This window comes from Lacerta agilis, chromosome 1 (assembly GCF_009819535.1).
Source record: "Lacerta agilis isolate rLacAgi1 chromosome 1, rLacAgi1.pri, whole genome shotgun sequence".
NCBI classification, from domain to species: Eukaryota; Metazoa; Chordata; class Lepidosauria; order Squamata; family Lacertidae; genus Lacerta; species Lacerta agilis.
In genome coordinates this window covers 117,139,398-117,157,882 of record NC_046312.1, presented here as the reverse complement: position 1 = coordinate 117,157,882, position 18,485 = coordinate 117,139,398, and the positions used below count along the sequence as shown (strand labels likewise).

Genomic DNA, 18,485 nt, shown 5'->3' with positions numbered 1-18,485 from the left:
CCTCCCCCTATCCCACCCACATCCTTCCCCCTTCTCTCCCTAATGTCTCAACAACCAAAATTGATCTGTAAAAATGTTTTATGGGAAAATACGAGAGACATTACGCACACTTTGTAAACCAAGAAAAATCTTTAATTAAAATAATAATAATAATATTTCAGCATTAAATGCTTGGGGGTTTTGTTTGTTTTTGTTTTGTTTTGCAGGGTGCTCCAGGAGAAGATGGCCGACCAGGCCCAGCAGGTCCAATAGGAATTCGAGGCCAGCCAGGCAGCATGGGTCTCCCTGGGCCAAAAGGCAGTAGTGTACGTATTATTTCTTTATCTACAAGGTATTTTGGAAAGTGGTTTGTCTGATGATTGTCTATAACACCTCTAGAGAGACCATTGCCAAACTTGTCATCACAGTTATCAAGATGAAGGAGCTGGCTTCCATCTATGTTTGGGTACATTTGGACGCCATTTTGAATCACGATAGTGAACAAAAATATTCCAGACTGCTCTGGTTTAGACACCTCCGGATATAACACTGACAAATTTGGCACAACCATTTCCCACACCAAGGGGCAGATTGTGGTGTATGTTCGGGAAAGGTCAGTTTCATTTCAAATCAAGATGATGGATTGAAATGTTCCAAACTACACTAATTGGAACCCCTCTGCAGATATTTGACAAATACACATGGATCTGCTTTGCCTTGGTGAAAACCTAGATAAAACAATGTATTTGTTAGTTTAGAGTTCCAACACTGGGCACTCTGTTTGAGACCATACAGGGATTTCGTGAGAGCACAAACCAATCCCTTCTTTACCTGTACTCCATCAGGTGGTAGCATATAAATTGACTCACCCAGGGCCCCAGCAGAAAATGCTGTGTTCTCCTCTGCAGCAATTTTGAGCATAAGCCTAATGCTCTCATTACATGACAGTGGGTGAGTAGGTCTCATGATAGTCTTGACCTGTTAGCAGAGGATGGTTACGAACATCCTGTCTCCATCACTTCCCACATTGTGGAATGAGAACATACACCGTCATGTGATAAAAACAACAACAACAATCCCATGACTGCAAGCACTGGAAAAGAATCCTAACAGTGTCCATGATTTGGCATGATGGTTCCTGAGATGGAGAAATGGGATTTGATGGACCAAACTGTTCCAAACTGCACTGAAGGCAGCTTGGTAAGCAGCAGTCATGGAGTGGGAGCCGGTGGAGTTGTCATCAGTGGGGATGGCTGGCACCGGAACCTCACTGGGCCATGAGACATATTGGAGGCAATGCTGTGGGAGAGTGGAAGGGCCAAGATGGAAGGACAAGCAAGCATTGCACAGCTGCCAAGCACATGCAGCAGCAGTGCAGGAGCAGCTCACCGAGGGTGCAATCCTGTTGCCTGTAGGAGTCTGCTTTGCCATTGTGTTCTGTCCAGGGAACATGTTGGCAGAGCAGAACCCAGCAGAATGTAGCCCTCCTCTCTGCAGAGGGTGGTTGCAGGGGTGGGGAACATAGCATCTCATGCTGCTGCCCCCTAGGGTTTAAAAAACTGGGGCTGGATCCTGGTTGAGTGTTTCCCTGGTTGACCAGCATCAGGTCGCTGGATGGGAGCCATGTACGGCCCTAAAAACCAACAAATTCCATTATCCATTTATAAATCCCAACATGTATCTATAGAATCATAGAACTGTAGAGTTGGAAGGGACCCTGAGGATCATCTGGTCCAACCCCCTGCAATGCAGGGATTTGCAGCTGTCCCATATGGGGATTGAAGCTGCAACCATGACGTTATCAGCACCACGCTGTAACCAACTGAGCTATCCAGACATGGACCACCCATCCATCTATCCCTGAGCAGTGCTGTGTACGTGCTGCTAGTGTCTTAATAGTTTACACTGATATATCAAGCTGGCTACATTTTGACTTACAACAATACAAACATAAATACTATACCCCCCCTTTTTTTTTTGCAAATTAGGGAGACCCTGGAAAACCTGGAGAAGCAGGCAATGCTGGTGTCCCAGGGCAGAGAGTAAGTATTATTATTTTTCTTTTAGTATTTTCCATTGTCTAAATGCAACAACCTTTCACTTTGCCACAGACACATATGCATATGTGTTCGCCAAATCAGTATTCTTTTATTATATTATTTTAGGGAGCTCCCGGAAAAGATGGTGAAGTTGGCCCTGCTGGTCCCGTTGGTCCACCTGTAAGTTTCCAAGCAAAGCTATATGACTAAATTATTCTGGTATCCATTGTTTGGCACGAATGCTCCCCCGAAGTGAAAATATTGGTCATGCTATGAATTTTCTACTTTGGAGACTATAATTTGAGCTATTTGTCCACACAAATGTATATGTCCAATTCTCTGATACATTTGTGTTTTTTTAAAAATATATGTCTATTGGAAGGATGATGGGATGGGACATTCATGAATACAGACATATGTCAAAATGTGACATAGGGTGGAAGGAAGACCAAGAGGCATAGGACTGTTGTATGAGCAGGTGGAAGACAATGATTGCAGATATACAAGATGTTAAAAATATCACTGGGGGAATCTTTCCAGTTTCTCTCCCTCTTGTAACATTGTCAAAATTAGAAGAGCAGGTGTCTTATTCTCTTCCTGCTATTGACTACTGACACTTAAGCAATATATTTTAGAGTTGCCTGCAGACCACAAGATTAAGTTTGGAGCCCAATTTGATGCTTTGAAAAACTGACCGATTTTGTCTTTAACCCTTTGGAGGCTGCCCAGTTTGAGTCTGGTCCAAATCCCAGTTTGGGGGGGGGGATGAGTCTCTGTGCCTTCCCTTTCACTATTACGGGATTTTTTTATTTTCTTTCTGACAGCCTTTGATGGTGTTTTCAAACCCAGTTGCCTCTCCTGGATGGGTGAAGCCTGCCAAATTACAGTCAAATAGGTCCAAGAGTTTTGGTGCTGAGTAGCTTTACGTACACACACAAACACACACATGTGAAAACATTTTAATGGGGGGGGGGCAGAAGAATTGGGTTAACTCTGCAGCCTTGACATCTCATTATGAGACATGGGCATAGCCAAGGGGGCGAACGGGGGAAGCTGCCCCCCAAATCAATACAAATCTGAGGTTTTGCCCCCCTAACAAAAGCTTGCCCCCTTAACAAAAATCCTGGCTACGCCCATGTTCCTAGAGGTGAAATCTTGCCATGTTCTGGATGAATAGCTGCAGTGGTTTTCATACAAGGGTAGCGGGATTGGTTAAACATGATCCACTTAAACTTCCCTACTATTTTAGTAAAGAATACAATTGTTTGTTTCTTTTTAGGGACTAGCAGGAGAAAGAGGGGAACAAGGTCCCCCGGGTCCTACAGGTTTCCAGGTGAGTATTTATCAAATTTATTATCAATTTAACCTACCGAAGGGCCTTTGAGTGCACACGACATTAAATAAAATAATGAAATATCGACTAAAAACAAAAACAAAAACCATGTTCGTAAAGCACTCCATGCTTTCTTAACCCTAGTCATGGTCAGTGTAGTGCAAACGTATCATGTAATTGAGAAATACCTAATAGTGGCAATATTCACAGCAGAGAAGTTAGCCTGGAGAACGCTTCTGTTGGTGTCTTCATTAGATCTACTTGGGATGGAACTAGAAGGGCTCTCAACTAATCATGGATATTGCAATGGGACATGGGAAGGAAGGTGGCTACAATCCCACTCGGGACCTTTTTAGGAGGGTTGACAATGAATTAAAACAATTAAAACAATGGAAGGTCCTCTTTCATTGCATTTTCATTCTTTCTCAGATTTACACACCAGATGCAACCTAGCCTCAAACCAGTATGCTCTTACGGATTGTAATTTGTCCTGGTTGATTAAAATTGACACTCACTGATGGGAATCTCTAGTCCGTGAGCCAAATTGGGATCAACAGGCCTCCCAATTTGGCCTGTATGGCTACTTCGGGCTGGCTGTGCCACCTGCCATTCACCTGACATCGTATGACGTCAGGCACGGGGCAGGAAAAGATGCCATTGCAAAGGAACAATAGGAAGTCTTAGAGTATGCTCCTTATTGTTCCTTATTTGCACCGAAAGCAACTATTGCTGTTTTTTTGGATGTGATTGTACCTACCTGACATCATATAATATCAAGTGTTTGGCATGTAGACAGCCCCATCCACCTGTCCAGTGCTCCGGATGAAAGTGGTTCCCCACCCCTGAGTTGAAAAATTATTAAACTGATAATGTTTTGCAGCCCTATCATAAAAAAAATGTCAACTTTCATATCCTGTGAAGAGGAGGTACTTTACCAAAAGTGGAACAATCCATTACATTTTTCAGTTTAAATATGCAGTGGGGCTGATATCCTATATCACCATTACGGGATGCAAGTACATTTCTTTTCTCAGGTTACCCACGATTGCTCTGTTGCAGTCGTTTCCAACTGGTGGTCCACGGACCCCAAGGGGTCTTATGTAACCCACCCAGGTACATACCCGTCAACTATCCAAGACACCTCATTTTGAGGGGCCGTGCTCTCGCCTCAAAACACACACAATCATGAGGATGCGCGTCTCGTGTGAGATCATGTGGGTCATGTAACTCAGGCAGGAGTGTGACCCAGAAGACACACATCCTGGTTCTGCACTGGGACATGTTGGAGGGTATGGGGCACCATTCGCATAACAAAAGATGTCAACATATTCAAAAGCAGAGGGTCCATGGCTTGGTTTATGAAAAACCAGGGGTTCCGCAGTACTTAGCTAACTGGAAACCATTATCCTATTGTAGTCCATATAAAATACCAGAGGCAGTCCTTCCATTGTGTTTTCCTAGATGTACAGTGACCTTTCTGCTCATTTCCCCCACAGGGCTTACCTGGTCCTCCAGGTCCTCCAGGCGAGGGCGGAAAGCCAGGTGATCAGGTAACTATGTTTTAACTTCCTTCCCCCTCTTCTTGTGGTTCCAAATTCATTTAACATTTAATTATCTACTGTAAATATAGACACTTATACAACTGCAGGTTATTACAATAAACCTGCTAATGTTTTCATCTGTTTAGAATTTATCTTCAAATATTCAATAAACCACTTCCATTCTTTTATAAAAAGTTTGTTATCTTGATTTCTTACTCTTCTGGTAAGTTTCGCTATTTCTGCATATTCCATAAGTTTTTGTATCCGTTCTTCCTTTGCTGGGACTTCTGCTTCTTTCCATTTTTGGGCAAGTAACATTCTTGCAGCTGTAGTAGCATACCTAAATAAATTTCTATACAATTTAGGTAGTTCTGTCCCTATAATTCCCAAAAGAAAAGCTTCTGGGTTTTGTTTTGTTTTGTTTTTTTAAAATAAAAGTTATTTTGAACATCCTTTTCAATTCATTATATATCATTGCCCAGTAAGCTTTAACCTTACTACAAGACAAATTTTGAAATGTTCAATGGATTGAAAAATTAATGACATGTATAAATTTGAAAAGTATAAATAAAAAACAAAAACAAACAATGTTTTAACTTGCCATTCACAAGTTAGGTTGCTTTATAATATTCTTTTGTCACATCACATGTTGTAGTGCAATATCTCATGAGTTTACAATATGAACCAATTCCTCATCCTTTTTTGGACTGGTATATTTTCAGCATGAACAACTTCACTTCAGAACAATGCTTTTATAGTCAACCTGATAAAGATGAATAGAAAGAAAAAGTTTCCTTCGATCTTCTCTGTTTAGTAGTCAGCAATGATTTATTTGCTCTCCTCTTATAGGGTGTTCCTGGTGATCCTGGAGTTACAGGCCCTTTGGGTCCAAGGGTAAGTTGTGCTTTTACTTTTGTTCTGAAACTGTTAACCATAGTTTCTTGGTTCAGCCAAAAAGGTAAACCAGTGCTATTTTTCTAGAAAAAGAGGTGCTGGAACTCACCATGAACACCCCACTTGTTCTCTTATAATGGCAATGGCGCCCACCTGAGAGGTGCTGGAGCTAGTTTTTTCCAGCTGAAAAAAAAGTCCTGAAGGAAACTATAGTTAATGGAATACTTCCTAGTTTGTTTGGTCATTCACATGAAGGTCAAAGTGAAATATGATTGTCTGAATATGACTCTTGTATTTTATTTGTTTATATGTCTATATCAGGGGTCCCCAAACTAAGCCTGGGGGCCGTATGCGGCCAAATCGCCTTCTAAATGTGGCCCGCGGACGGTCTGGGAATCAGCGTGCTTTTACATGAGTAGAATGTGTCCTTTTACTTAAAATGCATCTCTGGGTTATTTGTGGGGCCTGTCTGGTGTTTTTACATGAGTAGAATGTGTGCTTTTATTTAAAATGCATCTCTGGGTTATTTGTGGGGAATAGGAATTCATATTTTTTTTTCAAAATATAGTCTGGCCCCCCACAAGGTCTGAGGGACAGTGGACCGGCCCCCTGCTGAAAAAGTTTGCTGATCCCTGGTCTATATGTTTACACTGCTAGTTACATTTCTATACCATTTTTCCTCCATGGAACTCAAAGCAGCACACATGCGGCTGCACTCCGAAGCTAATCTCCCATTCAGGTACTAGCTAGACCTAGATCTTCTTAGCTTTAGAGATGAAAGTACATCAGGTGGCAGCAAACCACTCTCTGTGACCCAGTGTTGGTGTCGTAGTTTCAACTAGTAATGACACTTCAGCAACTTGTGGCAGTTGTGAGGAACTCTTTGACTTACCATTTGTGTGGCATATGAGGCCTTTGCATAAAATGTGCAGTGTTAGCTGAAACATTTCTGCTCTGTAATAAATATATAGTACTAAACCACGTTTCCCTTATCGATTGCCTTTTTACAGGTGAGGGAACTGAAACCTGTTTCTTGAGCAAGGGAGTGAGTGGAAGGGAAAATGCAGGCCTAGCCCTAAAAGGGGTCTTTATAGATCAACTCAAAGTAAAAAAAAAAAAAAAAACCTTGTATCAGCCAAAAGTAGCAACAGCCAGATACAATGTTACTGTCTTCTGTCACAGGGGGGAGAAACAGACTTCCTCTTTAACGTTTCTCCCCTAAAGCCAATTAAGCAAATTTTAAACTGCAATTGACCTCCGTACTTACAGTTTATGGGTTTCTTCTTGTTTTAATCCGAATGAGAAAGAACGGGGCGCTCAAGTGTCGGCGGCGGCCGCCTCTTGGTTTCTCCCGGATGGGGACAGCCTCCACAGCCCCGCGACGTTACCCGTTCACTCGGGACTCCCTCTTATGGGGGAATCCCGAGAACAGGACGCCGCAATGGGACCCGCTGGAGAGCCCAGACCGCGGGACTCTCCTCCCGCGGCTTACCGGAGCCCGCTGCGTGGTTGCGGGACTCCTGCCCCCCCCGGGAAAACCGGAGTTGTCTCGGGACCGAGGCAACTCCCAGCTGCCGACAATGGCGCCCTCGCCAGAAGTCGAGGGCGCCGGATGGATTATTCTTTAAACTCTATTTTTGTACAACTCATATCCAGTGTCTACAGAATTCACTGTCTCCTTGTCCTGTAAAAATTATGAGCATTACAGCCAACAAACCCACATTCGCTAGATAATTGCTTAATATGTCTATTTCCAGGGTGAACGTGGTAATCCAGGTGAGAGAGGAAATCCAGGAGCATCTGGTCTTCAGGGGGAAAAGGGAATGGCTGGAGGTCAAGGTCCTGATGGTCCAAAGGTAATTTTGTGTGTGTGTCCTATTCAAAACCGACTTAAGGGCAAACCAGCATGACCAAAACAATTTTCTTACATTCTGGAAAAATCCAGGAAGATGCTAGTCAAATGATGATCCTATCAAATTTTAGTAGGTGACTAAGGAAGCTGAGAACACTCAGGAAAGTTAAATATTAAGGGACAATCTAAAGCATCCTTTTCATATAATGGTATGGTGGAAGTCTTGCCTGTCTTAAGCTTGGTACAGATGTGGCCCACATCATGTGGGCATTCTTTCGTGTTGCACAGCTAACCAAGGTAGCTGACATTGCTTTGCAAAGAGGTTTATAATTTACTGGCCCACAAAAAAGGCGACTTGCTCTTTGTGTACACCTGTGTTGCCTGTGCTTTAAAAGAAAAGTTTCCAAAGAACAACAACAACAACAGATCAACAAATTTAACAAATCTCAAATTAATTTCCAGTTTAATATATCTTTAGAGGTTGGCTTCCCACCCGTACCTTCATAGTACTTTTTTTTAAATCACCCTCCCTTTCCTACTGCATTATACCAAGAGATCTCTATTACAAAACCTGATACTGTATAATTATTATAATCTTTCTGCCAGTGCTTAAAATAACGTGAGCATTGTTGACATCCATTTTCCTGCAAAAACGTTAAGCAGAAAATCACCCCTGTAAGTTTCCATAGATATGAGAAGACCTCTTAATTTCCATTTCATGACAGAAAAAAGACCCAGTTTCCTTTATTCACTACAGGGGAATCCCGGCCCCTCTGGAACTCCTGGGGATCAAGGGCCACCAGGTCTTCAGGGTATGCCAGGAGAAAGAGGTATTGCTGGAACTCCTGGTCCCAAAGGCGATAGGGTAAGCCTCCCCCCCCCATTATTTCTCCTTCAAGTACTGGTTTTCTGACCACGATCCTGCATCTTGCTTATCATGCATTGCAAATAACTTGAATTTTCGTTATGCTTTTCTTAGGGCAGTATAGGAGAAAAAGGCAGTGAAGGCACAGCTGGCAACGATGGCGCAAGAGTGAGTCAGTTATTGGTTTCTCTTATCTCTCCCACCCCCCACCCTGGTAACATAATGATGTACTCGAGAATCCTCTTTGGATGCTCATACAATTGGGAATTCCTAGTGACGAGAAATCAACAACTATGCACACTAAACCGTAGCTGTGCGGTTTGATATCAGGAGTTAAGAAACTGGAGTTGATTTTGAGGATGGAGGAATAGTGCCAGAATCAATTCTACTACAGGGTTCAAACCTTGGAGGTTTTTAAACAGAGGCTAGATGGCCACCTGGCATGTATGACCTCGTGGAGATTCCTGTATTGTGGGGGCTTGAACTCGGATGACCCTTGAGGTCCTTTCCCCGAGTTTGGGAAACCCTCCTTTAAATGCAGGACTCTGAAAATTTGCTCCTTTTACTGGATATTTACTATTATTATTTATTATTCCACAGGGTCTCCCAGGTCCATTAGGCCCAGGTGGCCCCGCAGGTCCCGCTGGTGAAAAGGTAAAAGGATTTTGGTAAACACGTCAATGTCTTTTATCGTATTCTATTTCTTTTTATCCATTCCAGACTATGCGCAATAATATATTGTGTACTTCTTTTTTTAATATAAAAAGGGTGAACCTGGCCCTCGAGGTTTAGTCGGTCCTGCAGGCTCTCGTGGAAATCCTGTAAGTGAACAACTGTATTTACATTCCCTTTTTTTCTTATGCTTTTGTTTTTCCTTGCAAAGGTCCAGTACCTTCTCCTCCTGCTGCTATCTCCTGCTTACTTAGTTACTCTCTAGCTGCTTCTTTCGCCCCGGGATTCCCTGCCTCCACACTTAATTAGTTTCTTCTATTTAACTTGACCAAGCTTTCTCAACATGTTAAGTTTCACTTCCCCTTACTATGCATCTCTCTTAGTCTTGTGATTCTCTGCATCCATAATTTTGAGTTCCCTCAATTTCCCTCTACAATTAATCCACCCCCAAATTATTTGTTAACTAAATAATTATATGTACGTGAATATGCACGTGCTATTTTAGTCCTATGACAAAACTCTTTGTTCTAAAATAAGTAATTACTCTGGGCATTGAAAAGTCATCCCTACTTCCAGCATATGGTAATGACCGACATTGTGGCAATTACCATGGTTGGTCCCTGAGTACAGGGAATAAATATAGGCTTGCGCATAGCTTTCTGGGCTTCTTTCCTAAATTGACGAAAACTGTACTATTAGCTTCTTTTACGAAACTAATTGTCAGGGAACCGCCTTTGGCAGGGCGGGAGGTCTTGTCGATGTACCGGAAGCCCAGACACCTCCTCAGTAGTGAGACCTCCTCAAGCGGAAAGAGTGGCACCTCCTCCAGTGAGGAGGGGCAGGCTGGAAACAGCCAGGTGAGGCAAGGGCTTGGAGATGCTGCTGAGAGCCCCAGCACGCCTCATGAGTTTCACTCTGAGGGGAGCACGCCACTTCTGTCGCCCCAGTTGCGCAGAGGGGTCAAAAGGAGACAGGGGAGGCGGCGCTTTGGGGTGCCGAAATTCTTATGTTGGGGTCGCAGCTGGAAACCGGCACTCCCGGATTCTGCGAGCGACTAGGACAGGCATGTTTTCACGTTCTCTGCACTGTAAATATCAGTAGTCTGCACCAATAAACTATTAAAAGACAGTTGAGACACATGCCTGATTACTCATGAGCAACCCTAACGCAGACCTGACAGAAATGGTGTAACAAGTGTAGCTGTAGCATAAAATCAACTTATTTTTCAAGAGAAAATTCCTTAGAATCATTCCTGTTCTGCTCATGTTATTTCACTATAGAGACCTGCATTTTTATGTCTTTAGAAGCAAGTTTCGAATATCCTTTTAAAACCATTTTCTCTCTCCAAATTTCATTCTCAGGGTTCCCGTGGTGAAAATGGCCCAACTGGTCCAGTTGGTTTTGCTGGTCCCCAGGTATGTGAATTTTCTAATAAGTTTCTTTTAATCACCACCTTTTCTGGCTTCCACATTATCTTCTGCACAGTAAGATGCTAGACTATTCTGAAAGATTCTTAAAACATGAGTTATTTGCTAGCATTTGTAAAATAACCATTAGAACAGTAGTAAATGCAAGTCATTAAAACGTTTTGCTGATAACAGTTTGAAGCCCTTTGATGCTATGGCCTTATGCGTTTACCACTCAGATGTACCCAACTGAATTTCCTTTATTTGTGGTCTACCTAATTATCAGTATAGGGATGTGCCATAGCTGAGAGGTAGAGCATGTGCATTTTCACGCAGGGCCTCCTAGGGTCAATCTCCAGCATTTCCATGTTGGACTGGGAAAAGTTTGTGCCTGAAATCTTGGAGAGTGTCAGGGGCTGGCCTGAGGAGGAATGGTGGGAACCACTGCCCCCCTCTTTCTGCACCTTCCTGAGAAGAGGAGGACTGTATAGATTTAGAACAGTGGTTTGCAGAAGGTCATAGTTCAGAGGCTACAGAGGGGAGAAGCTGGGAAATATTGGGGGAGCAGCAGGAAGAAGAAGCACCAGGGGAAGAGACAGCTAACAGACTCAGTGTCCCTTGAAAGCATTCCTGAACCCTCCTCTCCCAGAACCAGGAGTACCTTGAGGGTAGTAGAACAGAAAGCTCAGAGGCAGAAAGCACAGATCAGCCGGCGCAGGGGTGACATAGAATAGGAGGGACTGAAGGAGTGGGACTTTACTTGGAGCAATGCCATTAGAGAGACTGCATTCCTTCGTCTCTCTCTGTGAATTCTGAATAAACTACTTGGTAAGAACTCTTCTGGTTTTTCTGCTTCTTGGCAACCCACAATGAGAGAGATGGGATTCCCTGAAGCCTTGACAGAGAGCCACTGCCATTCAGTGTCAACCTCATTGAACCAATTTTGGGGCTCAGTATAAGGCGACTTCTTTGGTGGAGAATAGAAGACATCTAAATGAAGCAATCAATTCCAAACTACATGCAACCTTAACATTTTACTGTATTAATTACATTGTATGTGCAGGAAATTTTGTTTTCGTTTTTTTGAGGGATGTGGGTATCTGGGGGTTGTTTGTTATGTATGTTTTTAGAAAGTGAAAAATAAAGCAGCTTAAAAATAAGCAACTTTGTATGTCCAATGTAATGTGAATGTGTTAAATAAACAAGTGAACTTTGCTATTTGGTAATCTATTGGTGTTTAGAATGAAAAGCTGGGAACCTTCCGAAGGTCTCTAACGTGGTGTTTCCTTCTGTGTATGCATGTTTACAGGGGCCTGACGGTCAACCAGGTGTGAAAGGTGAACCTGGGGAGCCTGGGCAGAAAGGAGATGCTGGATCTCCAGGACCCCAAGGTCTTGCAGGGTCTCATGGACCACCAGTAAGTAAAAGCAGTGCTGGGAAAGATGATGCAGGGTTTCTGTCTATTGCAGCAACTGAATGTCTCCTTTGTTTTCTTATTTCCATTCAGGGTCCTTCTGGGGTTCCTGGACTAAAAGGTGGCCGTGGTACTAAAGGACCCCCAGTAAGCAGATTCGCTTTCTATTAATTTAATTTATTAATTTAATTTAATAACAATATTGGGAATGTCTAGGCCTTGCTTGATATTGATTTGTGTTTTGCTTATGATAATTAAATGAAATGCATGATATATGGATGTTGGTTTTATAGATACGGTGCAATTTTTCATGTCTCATGTCTTGTCTGTGTCTGTTTATTTCTAGGGTGCTACAGGATTCCCCGGATCTGCTGGAAGAGTAGGGCCCCCGGGACCTACCGTAAGTTGAAACATTTTTTTTTGGAGATTGTTATTTTTTTTAAAAAAAAACAACAACCCCGAGTATATACATTCTAAATTAATGCAAATTTATTAAAACAAATCTAGCATCATTTGCTTTCTTTTTTTTGCACATGATTTTTATTAAGTTTTCTCATAATTCTTCTTTAAACAAAAATTGTACAGCATTTATGAATTACATATATATACAGAAATCATCATTTGCTTTCAATAGGTTGGTTCTGAGTTTGACCAGCATTGAACAACACCCTACCATTTTTGTTTAGCCAAGTGGGTTGAGTGCTAAATTTAGACTGAGTAACCTATGCTCTTCCTTCCTTTCACAGCTTAAGACTTTCTCACACACGGGGTTGTTGTGAGGATAAAGGGTTGTGAAATGAAGACATGCCGTGTGTGCTTCTCTAAGTTTCTTGGAGGCAAGATCATAATGTTATAAACTGGTTGTAACTAGGGCACACGGTCTGTTTTTAACACCCCACTGGAGTAAGGTATTATTCATGCAAGAAACCATCTCGAATTAATTTGGACCGCTTTGCCAATGTCTAGATTTGGGGTCATCTGCCTCTCATGGGTGTGGAGGAGAAGTTGAAGGTGACATGCTGTCCCACCCTTAAGTGAATTCTAAGTCAGAAGCAATATGTGTTGGGAGCATATGCTGTATTTCCTTACCCAGTTCATGAAATAAATAAAAGGGACAGCTCAGTATTGAGGCTGTTATGTAGAATTTGAAAATAGTCACAGATTGTTTTTTTTTTTTAAAAAAAAGCTAGTTAGTGCCTGGAAAGGAGACTGCCTGGAAAACACCTAGACCTTTGCGTTCAGTTGTAACCCAAACTTTAATTTCTAGGGAGCTACTGGCCCAGCTGGGCCTCTTGGTGAACCAGGCAAAGAAGGTCCTCCCGGTCTTCGTGGAGATCCTGGCTCTCATGGTCGAGTAGGAGATCGAGGTCCTGCAGGGCCACCTGGCAGTCCTGGAGACAAAGGAGACTCAGGAGAAGATGGACAAACTGTAATTTGGAGCGGTGCTTGGGGGAGGGTTTTCTATTTGCAATAGATAAAACAAAGCTTTCCTTTCCAAAATGTATTTTGTTTTGTTTTTGTTTTTGTTTGGAAGATCCAGTCATTTGGCTTCCTTGAACGAGATTAACAGCAAGAAACATTTTATAAGCAAACAAAAATCTCATCCCCAGGAGGAACAAAGATATGTCAGTTTCTGCCTTTCTGTGCCATGGCTGCCATTCTTCTCTCATGACCTCACCGGTGTGGTGTAGTGGTTAAGAGCGGTAGACTCGTAATCTGGGGAACCGGGTTCGCGTCTCCGCTCCTCCAACATGCAGCTGCTGGGTGACCTTGGGCTAGTCACACTTCTTTGAAGTCTCTCAGCCCCACTCACCTCACAGAGTGTTTGTTGTGGGGGAGGAAGGGAAAGGAGAATGTTAGCCGCTTTGAGACTCCTTCGGGTAGTGATAAAGCGGGATATCAAATCCGAACTCTTCTTCTTCGTCTTCTTATGGTCCTTTACCCTCAGCAGCCCTAATTCCTCCCCCCCCAAATTTTGCAGTTTCCCCCATTTTTCTTTCCCATCTTGGCCAACATAAAATTCCTCCCAAGCCTTGCACGCGACACATGGACACTCCTACTTTGAGCCCCACTGGTATAGTCAGTTCTCCCATGGCCTTTACCCAAATGGCCAAGGTCTGTTTGGGAATGAGCTAAAGGGAAGTACAAAAGACGCCCATCATTGAAATGCAGTTTATTCCATTCCATTCTTACAGTATACATTACCTTCAAACCATTTCTCACAAGTCACACGTGACAACACGTGATTGAAAACTTTCATGTCTGTTCTTTTCTTATTTAAAACTGGGGCCTTCTGGTGGCATTACAGTATTTCATTTTTGCATCTTGTTCCGACATCTTCCCCAGTTGCTATTCTTTACAGCACAGGTAGTACTTTCCCCCCTTTATCCCTAAAACAAACTAAAGCTGTACACTGGGGTTAAATATGCATCTTAGAGTCTGCAATGCAATCCTCTTTCTTGTCTTGTCACTTCTACCTCCTAGGGTCCTGATGGTCCTCCAGGCCCTGCTGGAACTACTGGCCAGAGAGGCATTGTGGGTATGCCAGGTCAACGCGGAGAAAGGGGCATGCCTGGGCTACCTGGTCCTGCTGTGAGTATCAGCAAAACGTGATCCTAGTCTCTTCTCCATAGGCTGTAAGATTTGGGTTGTGCTAGTCCCCCCCTCCACTGTTTTGTCGCTTAGTAGAACAACTCAAAAATCTGAATGTCACACGTGGTAGTTATTCTTAATGCTGCACTGATACGCATTCAGATTTACTCCCAATATGAAAAGAGTTGTATGTTTCACAATATGCGTCTTCAGTGGCCTTAACCATAGGCATGATATTTCTTTTCATTCTAGGGCACACCAGGAAAACAAGGCCCAACAGGACCACCAGGAGATAAAGGACCTTCTGGGCCACTAGGTCCTCCAGGTGCTCATGGCCCGGTGGGTGAAGCAGGTTCAGAAGTAAGTGGCTTTTTCTAGGCTACAGTAATATATTAGAAATATAGGTATAGTGCTTATTTTTTCAGCCAGAGCGCCTTGGAGCAGGGGCGTAGGAGGGGAGGTGGGGGCGGTGGGAGCAGACCGCCCCGTGTGCCCTCATTGAGTGGGGTGACATTCAGTGCTCCGCCCGCCCGCGACTCCCAAGCCTACCCCAAGCTGTCGGGGTAAGGGAGGGGAGCTGCGCCACTTTGTCGGTGGCACCCCCCTTTCCCCTTCGTTTGGACAGCTCGGGGGAGGCTTGGGAGTTGCGGGCGGGCAGCATGCTGAAGCTCCGCCCCTGTGGGTGGCTCACTCCGCCTCTGGCTGCAGGGCGCGCTTACCACTCCAGGCACCTCAGCGGCTAAACCACGCCTGGGAGGACAACCTCCGTGCCACGCCTCCCTCAGGAGCGCGCTCGCCCTGGGCAGCGGGGGCATATGCTCTGCCGCTGCCCTGGAGCCCAGTTCCAGCACCTCTCAGGTGGGCGCCATTACGGGCCGCCGCTCCCCTCACCCGCTTCTTGCCTTTATGTACTTCTGAGAAGCCCAAAGCAAACACTTCAATTTTAAATGGAAGCTGGCCAGCATGTGCAAACACCTTTTTTCAGATCTGTGACTCCACCTTGCTCCTAGCCAAGATTCGTCGAGCAATGGCGCGGGGCCGATTCTCATTTCTTTTTCTTCAATTTGTCTCCCGTCTAGCGGTGGCGGGCTTTAAGCTTTCCAGCCAGGCGCATACATGCACATTTGTGCGAGGGCCCTTCCGAGCTGCCGTAGCCACCCACATGAATCTAAGAGAAAAAGGGAGGCGGGGGCACATTTATTTAACCTACACCAGAACCAAGGGCGACCCCCCCAAACTAGCTAGGGTGTTGGCTTGTTGTGGTTTTTAGCACCTCTATTGTTACTCTGGCATCTGTTCAGGGCTGCCCCAAGTCACCCAGCAAATTTACAACTTCATGGTGAATTCTGGTACCTATTTTTCTTGAGGGGGAAAAATACCCACTGTAAATGTATGACATAGTAAGTAATTGCATTGATTAAATGTCCCGATTCACAGAAGCGTATGTTTACGATTTAATTAGCTGAAAGCCCCTCGAACCAAGTGGTGCATAATTTGAAACAACAGTAATACCTAAAAATATCAAGGTAAAAGCGGAGCAGCAGAACAACCATCTGGGGCAAGATGGTTGTAAAAAGACAGTAGCTTAAAGGCCTGCACAAATGTAAAGGCTTTTGCCTGGTGATGGAAAACCCTTGGGCTCGGTGAAGGTCATGCCTCCCTGGAATGAAGGCTCCAAGGCTGAGGGGACACAAACTTTCAGAGATCTTCAACTACCTAAATTTTGAGAGTAGGGGAACTAAGGAATACCCAAGCCATTTAATGCCTTAGTTATGCTTGGCAGCTTGATTTGGATTCAGAAATAGACAGAGAGCTTGCATAGTTGTTTTAAAACTGCCAGACATTATCAAAAGGCCTTGTCTCAGTATTATGATCTGGTTGCTGTGTCATTTTTGAGGTCTTGACAGTAGCTGGGAAGTGTTTTGAGGGAAGTGAATTATACTGAATTTTTCTCCTTGACAATATATTATCAAAGCGCAAATCCTCACAGCTGAGTTTGTATGCGTCTGCCTGCAAATTTTGTACTTCAGGGCAGTCTTACCCATAGGCGCTAGGGGTGCGGGGCACCCAGGCGCCGGGCTTTCAGGGGTGCCAGTCCGAGAGTCTGGGGGTCGAGAGTTGAGTCTGGGGAAGAGCTCACCCGCGGTGGGCTCTTCTGCTGTGGGCAGCTCTGTGCTGCGAGTTCAGGGGCGACTGAGCCAGCGAGACGCTGAGGTGGCTGGCCGGCTCCATCGTCCTGCGCACCTGGGGCTGGGCAACCTGGGGGGAATCTTTGCACCCCAGCGTTGCATATGCTTAAGACAGCCCTGACTTCAGTTGCAGTTTCCAAACTGTGTTCAAGGGAAGTCCCATGCACACTGCACTGTTTAAGACATAATCAGTGCCACTGTTTACACCTGACTTTATTTTTTGATGTAGGGGCCTGCTGGCAATGATGGTACCCCAGGACGAGATGGAGCTGTTGGAGAAAGGGTAAGAATAGTACACAATATTATATGGAGCTGTGCTGTAAATTTTGGTGTGTTCTATGTCTTTGGGTTAAATCACAATCTGAACTTTGAATTGCTGCAAGAGAAGCCAGTTTCAAAGCTCAAGAGCTTCAAATAAGAAAGTGTATAGTCAAGAAAACAAACTTAAGCATAGTTTCAGTTAGGGTCTGTATATCGTCTCCAAAGTTTTAGAAGCTACAAGTCACACCACAAAACCATTGGTCTTCCTTGAGTATAAAAGCTGCTAGTAGCTGTTATTTGTTGTATCAGGACTGCCGAAGGTTAGTGGTGGTACTTACACATGCCATATTTACATACAAACCATGCCAAATATAGTTGGCACATCTCATTATTAAGACAACCTCATTGCTCATATTTGTGGCTGATCTACCTTTCTGCATGGATAAACTGTTGATATTGTCCATGTGGATATGAGATGTCAGTTTAAGAAGCAGATTTTCTACTAGGTGAGGAGAATGACTCTACTCCATCTTCTCTCTCTCTCTCTCTCTCTCTCTCCCTCTCCCTCTCCCTCCATGCTGGTGGTTTCATTGCTGATTCAGTTCATGCAAGGGCATGCAACAACATGTTGCAGTGTGAAATGATCTTGTTCAGATTTCCAACCAATTAGCAATGTCCGTTTCCAGGATACTCCATTACGCTCCTCTTTCCTCCTGGTTTTCAATTCCCCTGCCCACCAGACAGACACTCACCATTCTATGGCTATTGAATGGGCACATTCCTCACTGGGCTGTTTGGGGATTTCCTCTTCCCTGCTTAGAATTGCTCCCTAAAATTATTTGGGTCTTCCTGCTAATACCTCTGCCTTGTGTTCATAAGGTGCTGCTTTAGCTAAGTAAGGATTGTCACTCAGAGAATATAGGGTTACTTCTGGGTTTTGCCGCTCGCGCATGCGCAGAAGTGCTAAATCACACTTCATGCAAGCACAGACGCGGCACTTCAGCTTGCGTCAGTTCTGTGTTATGGACGGACCTCTGGAATGGATCCTGTCTGTAACACGAGGTTCCACTGTGTATGTGTGTGTGTGTTATTTGTAATTTTTCTTGCAGGGTGACCGTGGTGAACCTGGACCTGCAGGCGTTCCTGGTTCTGTGGGTTCTCCAGGCACTCCAGGGCCAGTTGGGTCTCCAGGGGATGCAGGACTAAGGGGTGAAGCAGTAAGTATGGGCATTTCCTTTTGTCTTCGTACGTAGTTTCTCCACCCTTGGTCCCCACCCTGTGCTCAGTTCTCACCTGTGGCTGTCATCGTGTGTCGACGGCTTCAACTGGCTGCTAAACCAGGTGAGGGTAACCGATGGGTCTCAAACCCTCGGTGAGTTAGGGACTTCCACTGCATGTGAAGACAGGCTCCAGTGGATTGAGACCAGTAGTGGGTTCCAACGGCTATG

General features: G+C 44.2%; 1 protein-coding gene across 1 annotated transcript in view; it reads left to right on the top strand.

Annotated features, from left to right (window-relative positions):
* COL5A2 (collagen type V alpha 2 chain) overlaps nt 1-18,485 on the top strand; it is a 162,156-nt gene that overhangs the window by 131,222 nt on the left and 12,449 nt on the right. The window contains exons 28-47 of the mRNA XM_033168585.1: nt 207-305; nt 1,968-2,021; nt 2,145-2,198; nt 3,298-3,351; nt 4,848-4,901; nt 5,742-5,786; nt 7,544-7,642; nt 8,396-8,503; nt 8,618-8,671; nt 9,104-9,157; nt 9,271-9,324; nt 10,537-10,590; nt 11,891-11,998; nt 12,089-12,142; nt 12,342-12,395; nt 13,263-13,424; nt 14,480-14,587; nt 14,840-14,947; nt 17,006-17,059; nt 18,147-18,254. Of these exons, the coding sequence (XP_033024476.1) occupies nt 207-305; nt 1,968-2,021; nt 2,145-2,198; nt 3,298-3,351; nt 4,848-4,901; nt 5,742-5,786; nt 7,544-7,642; nt 8,396-8,503; nt 8,618-8,671; nt 9,104-9,157; nt 9,271-9,324; nt 10,537-10,590; nt 11,891-11,998; nt 12,089-12,142; nt 12,342-12,395; nt 13,263-13,424; nt 14,480-14,587; nt 14,840-14,947; nt 17,006-17,059; nt 18,147-18,254 (1,539 nt within the window). The remainder of the gene's footprint in view (nt 1-206; nt 306-1,967; nt 2,022-2,144; nt 2,199-3,297; nt 3,352-4,847; nt 4,902-5,741; nt 5,787-7,543; nt 7,643-8,395; nt 8,504-8,617; nt 8,672-9,103; nt 9,158-9,270; nt 9,325-10,536; nt 10,591-11,890; nt 11,999-12,088; nt 12,143-12,341; nt 12,396-13,262; nt 13,425-14,479; nt 14,588-14,839; nt 14,948-17,005; nt 17,060-18,146; nt 18,255-18,485) is intronic.